Source organism: Lithobates pipiens, unplaced genomic scaffold (genome assembly GCF_037356315.1).
Source record: "Lithobates pipiens isolate NorthernLeopardFrog02 unplaced genomic scaffold, aLitPip1_a1.2 Scaffold_8, whole genome shotgun sequence".
NCBI classification, from domain to species: Eukaryota; Metazoa; Chordata; class Amphibia; order Anura; family Ranidae; genus Lithobates; species Lithobates pipiens.
In genome coordinates, this window is record NW_027507903.1 from 276744224 (window position 1) to 276750223 (window position 6000).

The following is a 6000-nucleotide window of genomic DNA, read 5'->3' on the forward strand; positions in this document are numbered from 1 at the left end:
GAAGCCATACTTTAGTTTCCCTTAATTATAAGCTCTCTAGGAAGGGTGGACAGGCAGATGAATAAAAGGTCTGCCTCCTCCATTCATGTTTTTTTTTCATTCATGAAAGCTATAATATAAATTCTAGGAACGGAAGAGAGGGCCAGACATATTCTTGACTACAGCATATGGCAGGTACCCTGTCTCACATACTCTCTAACCCCTGCAGAACTGGAAGATTTTGGTTGCGGGGTAGGGAGGATCAGAGGACAGGAAATTGTAACTAAAAGTGCACTATGCATTGATTGCAATTATCAATTTTTGTACTGCTTTTTTTTTGTTCATATTTTTGACTAAACTTAGTTTCATAGAAATTGTGCATGCAAGGATCCCAGCACAGGTTCCCTTACTTATTATTGTTTTCCTAGTGCTATTTTTTATTACTAAATGCCTTTAAAAGTTTTTATACTAAACGTGGCTCCCCGCTACTTGTCTGATGTGAATTTGGTTTCCATGCTGTTAAAAAACAGAGATCTCTGCCATAAATACTGTCATATTTCTGCACACTCAGGGAAGGACTTTAGGGAATTGAACTGCACTTTCCAAATAGCTCAGGTGATGTTCTGACCTTATCTTTAGCAGGAACTGTCACAATGTACAGCTGTGCTGAAATCTTCCTTGTGTAATAATTGAACACTGTTTAAGGGTAGGTTTAAAAAGAAATCCCAAATGCAGAGCTCATCTGGACCACAGTAGGCATGCTAAACATGCAGTTACCGTAGAGATTTATTTAGACGAAGAAAATATTCTTCACTGTATCCTCCTTAACTGGAAAAATGCGGATGTAAAGGGATAAGCATGTTATTAGCTTTTTTTTGATATATAGCTTTTGTTGACCTGCTATATATTTATACAACACTATGACCCTCTTTAAAGGAATAGGCTTATTTTTAATACACATTTCCCATATGGAAAGCTATAAGTCACACTGTGTTAATAGTATGATCAGAATTTATAAGGCTCTCTTGTGGAAAGAATAGCATTCATCCTCATTTTGTTAGCAGGGCTGGCATATTGTGAATCTACTTTACTGAACGCTGTGACTAGTAACAATGAATTGGCCTGCTCCAGTCAGCCATTGTGCTGTGTAGATTTTAGCAACCAAGCACACCATGTTATATCAAAATAAATTACTGCGGCGCAGGTGATGGCAAGGGGCACATCTGTAAAAAAAGATCAGCCAATCTGAAAACCTGATTATGGTGTGTACTAAGCTGTATTATTCCCAGGCCACATGCAGCACAAAATAGAAGGATGATCTTTTTTTTTTTCCTGAAGCCATTGTTAGAATTCATGTTAGAAAGAAGATAAAAATACTGATAAATGTAGCCACACAGACATGCACAAACATACTTTTTATATACAGTATTCTTACATTTATAACGTGTGGACTTTTATATGCTTATGTATATAGTGATGGATAGATACACAGATCCTGTTTACAGGGTTTACTTTTAAATGGCAAACAGAGATCTTCACATAAATAGTCCACTCACGTGAACAGACAGATAGGTCGAAACAAATTTACTATAGGTTTAGCTTCTTTTTTCTTACCCAAGCAAAAAAGCCCAGCATTAAGTCTTTCAACACAGGGGTACATAAAACACAATATAAATCTTACTGTTTCCTGGCCAACAGTTCCTAAAGGTTTTTGGCATTTCACACAGTCGTTTAAAAACCATCCATGTCTTTAAGCAGGTGGAAAACCGGGTGTGACATATTGCTGTTTGGGGAACTTCCCCAAGCATTCCTTAGACTGACCATACATGGAATGTCTTTCTTTCCTGCAACCACAGGTTGCAGGAAAGACATTTGCTAAATTCCTCTATCAACACCGATAGTGTTGATACTGGAATCCCTCCTGCCGGGCCATTGTCTTCTCTCGGTGGGGGCGGGGGAAGCAGCTGCTACCAATAATTACCAGAGAATCTGGCAGGCTGGTTGTACCCAAGTTGATTAATCAATCAACTTGGTACATTCAGCCTGCCCATCAACGGTTTGAATCTCAGCTGCTAAACCGGTCAAGATTCGAACTGGCCAAGATTCGAACCGTGCCTTAGCCAGAATCTAGGGCCTTAACGTGGTTGTAAACACAAAAAAAATTGCAAGACAAAGGCATAATGAGCTAGTATGCATAGCATACAAGCTTATTATGAAATACCTTAGATCAAAGCCCCCACAGCAGTCCCAGTACACAGCTTCATCTGGCGACATTGCTCCCGCAGTTACTTCCAGGTATCGTGGGCTCAGGCGCTGTGAATGGCCAGAGCCGCGATGATGTCCCTCCCACACATTCGTTTGGCAGCTGCCGGTAATGGCACATCAGCTGAAGCAACAGCTTGAATGAGCCGTTGCTTCAGTGGGCATGTGCCGATGATATGCTGATACAGGGGATATCTCCTAAACTGTGCAGGTTTAGGAGATATCTGGAGTAACTACAGGTAAGCCCTTATTATAGGCTTACCTGCAGTAAAAACTGTATTGTAAAGGTTTACAACCACTTTAATAAACAAGATTATAATTGTATGTCAAACTGACTGTCTCCATCCAAACTAGTGATGAGCTTAGGCATGTTCAGACTAGGTGTGAGCCTGCCAGGCATCTATCACCTCTGGCCAGGGCATTCCCTACCCTGCAGTTGCACTTATTCAAATGTCATGTATAGATGTGCCCGTTGGTTGGGTAATGTCTTAGCCCACAGATTATTGGCCCAGACAGGTGATAGATTCCTGGTGGGCTCACACACATGGGTTCAGATGCTAGTCTGAACATACCCAAGCTCATTATTGTTCCAGATCCTTAGGTTAGAGTGACAAAATCTCTTCCGTTTCTAAGAGATTTGAGATGTTTGTCTGGGCAAAAATGAGAAAAACGCTGCAAATTTATGCATAATTCCCATTGTTGTATTCTTTTAAAAACAAAGCAACTACAGGAAAACCTACTAATCTGCCAGAAATCCAGTGGCTCCTACTGCCCTGTTAATAACAGATTTACTAAAGGCAAATAGACTATGCACTTTGAAAGTGCAGTTGCACTCATTTTCCCAAGAGATTAGTATATGTGGTAAAGCTATGCTGATTTGCATCATTCAGTTTTTATTTTTTTTTCCTTGCATCTGATTGTGTATTCTTTACAAAGTGATGCCTTATCACAGTTACTAAGCTCTGGGGAAAATGAGTGCAACTGCAGTTGCAAAGTGTACAATCCATTTGCCTTTAGTAAATCAACCCCAGTGCCTCTGCTGCATTAAAATCTCTCAGGCAGTGTTGTCAACACTTCTGGACTACAAAATGTCTACTTCTCTCTTTATTTTGATAGCATAAGTGGGAGGTGTCCTGGAGGTAAGAGGAAATTGCTTAACTGGTGACCCAGACAGCAATAAAAACTGATTGAGCTTCTAACCCCTCTCCATACTAGGTAAACCTCCTTTTTTTTAAATAGGCTGGAGTTAATTTCTAGGGGTCTTCTTATGTGGCCTCACACCTAAATAGTGACCTGACAACACTCTCTGTCCCATGCCCCTGCCAGATAGAATATATTTTGCAGCTAGAGATGTTTTTTCTTGTTGCTTGAGCTGGAAATGAGCTTCAAAGATGTTCAAAGGGTTTTTGCTTTGTATCTGACCTGCATTTTGCATTAGGTTAACTTTTAAATGGATCATAGGGGACAGTGCAAAGTTGTGTTTATTGTCATCTTGTATTACATTTCTTTTATTCAATGATTTTTTAAATATATATATTTGATAAAGAAAGAAAACAAAAACTGAGTTTCTGACCATAGTTAGAATTTACTTTTTATTATTTTGCAAAATGAAACACTTAATCACTTGATCACTTTGCGCAAGAACTCATTTTTGTACAAGTTTTTCTTCCTTCCATTTTTTTGAACAAATAGTACTAAACTCAAACCCCAAACTGACCTCAAATGGATCCCAAATGTCATTTTAATCTTAACCCTATAAGCAAATAAGCTGTACTGTATACTTTTCAAGGAAAGTTGCACTTGGCAAGGGAACTTTCCCCAGAGCCTAGTGCATGTGGTGCAATTTCATTTTGGCAAAACAACCAGTCACATGCAAGGAAAATAATAAACAACATGTTTGCTTGCACATGATTGGTTGATGGGAGCCAGCAGAGCTTCACCTCATTCACTAAGATCTGCAGAAAATTCCAATGCAGAGTGCAACTTCCCTTGCAAAGTGAACAGTCTGCTTTCAGTAAATCAACCCCATAGATTCAAACACAAATCAAATTTTTTATCAATCGTAAATAACTATCCTGCAAATGTAAGCAATGCCATAACTATGTAATGGAGTTGATTTACTAAAGGCAAATATACTCTGCACTACAAGTGCACTTGGAAGTGCAGTTGCTGTAGATCTGAGGGGAAGATCTGATCCAATCATGTGCAAGCAACAATGGAGTTTTTTTTTTTCCTTACATGTTCCCCTCCGATCTATAGCAACTGCACTTTCAAGTGCACTTGCAGTGCACAGTGGATTTGCCTTTAGTAAGTAAACCCCCATTTATATCACATTTTTAGTTATTTGATATATACAAATAATGGCACATCTATAGAATGTGTGAGCTGACTGATAAAGGAGCGATATACACAAAGACATTTGACAGAATCTCACACAAAGAAAAAAAAATTGAACAATTTTGCGGTGATAGGGTTATTTTTTTTTTTTCTTGTAACCATGCAAAAAAGAAGTGTTTTAAACATAATCACATTCATTTGGCTCAATGAGGATTAGTTATTCAATTAGAATTAACTTTGTTACTAGGAAATGGACCCATTGAGTATACAATTATTGAATGTGGGCTCATTTTTCCAGTCACCTGGAAACTAATTAGCACGACATAATCACATACTTGCTGTCTGGTAAACATACAAGTCCCAAAGGACCAAATGACTTGAATCGTGAAACACTAGCCACTGCTTATATGTAATTATCATATAAATGAGGTGCTTTGCATTGGCCTTTGATACCCAAATTCTCATCAGAGGCAGAGGATATGATACAGTTTATGCAGAACTGTAAGAATGTTAGATTTTGAATGTCAAATAAATGCAAAACAGAATTTTCCTAAATGCAAAAGTTGCAGGGTTAAAAAGCAAAAAGTCAAATGGGTTCTGTTAATGTCATTCAAGATCATTTAAACATGTGACGTTACTCCAAGCGGGTACTGTTACTCCTTTTGACAAGAGGTATGTATAGCAGTAAACAAAATTGTAATGGTGAAATGTTCTTTGCATTTATGGTAAGAATGAAATAAAAGGTACCCTACTATATTTTACATAAGAATAATAATTTCAGTTGTCAACAGGCTAACTCTATACTCACTATACTCACAGATCATAGTAACTGTCTTGGCATTGCACACAATGTAGCATCCTTTCTCACCAATCAAACAATTGAACTGACACCCTTTACTGTTTAACAGGCAATTAAAACTGCAAGCTTGAACATAGGCTCTTTCTGTCAGACAAAGTATAACAGCATTTTTAGTTTCTCATGATTTATGTATATCAATACAAAAAGTGCGCCCTAAATAAAAAACACATACCTTGCTCGATTCACAGAACTCATCCATCTCCGCTAAAGTTTTGTCTGAAGCGTGCAGAACAAAAGCACTAGAGTCCCAATCTAAACTCCATCAGCTCAATGCACGTACTGCAAACAACTGAGCAGCAAACTACTGGGCAGTAAACCTAACAACCCAATTTATACACTGTTATTTGTTACACAGGAGCTTGCTCAACCGTAACAGTGCACTATTTTGCCAAGGTGTGGCCGCTTTACAAGTTCATTACAGTACAAACTTTGAATAGCAATAGCAATATCCTTTATTTAACAACAGTTAAATCTTTATATACAGGGTTTTTATTATATTTGACAGGCTAAAACTTTGCATTTATTTGTATCCATTTTACAATGCACAGCAAAATTTTAAGTAG

General features: G+C 38.0%; 1 protein-coding gene across 1 annotated transcript in view; it reads right to left on the reverse strand.

Annotated features, from left to right (window-relative positions):
* Nucleotides 1–5753, reverse strand: part of LOC143962680 (dynein axonemal heavy chain 3-like) — a 2426925-nt gene extending 2421172 nt beyond the window's left edge. The window contains exon 1 of the mRNA XM_077472045.1: nucleotides 5610–5753. Coding sequence (XP_077328171.1) covers nucleotides 5610–5636 — 27 coding nt within the window. The 5' untranslated portion in view covers nucleotides 5637–5753. The remainder of the gene's footprint in view (nucleotides 1–5609) is intronic.
* Nucleotides 5754–6000: the final 247 nt, after the last annotated feature.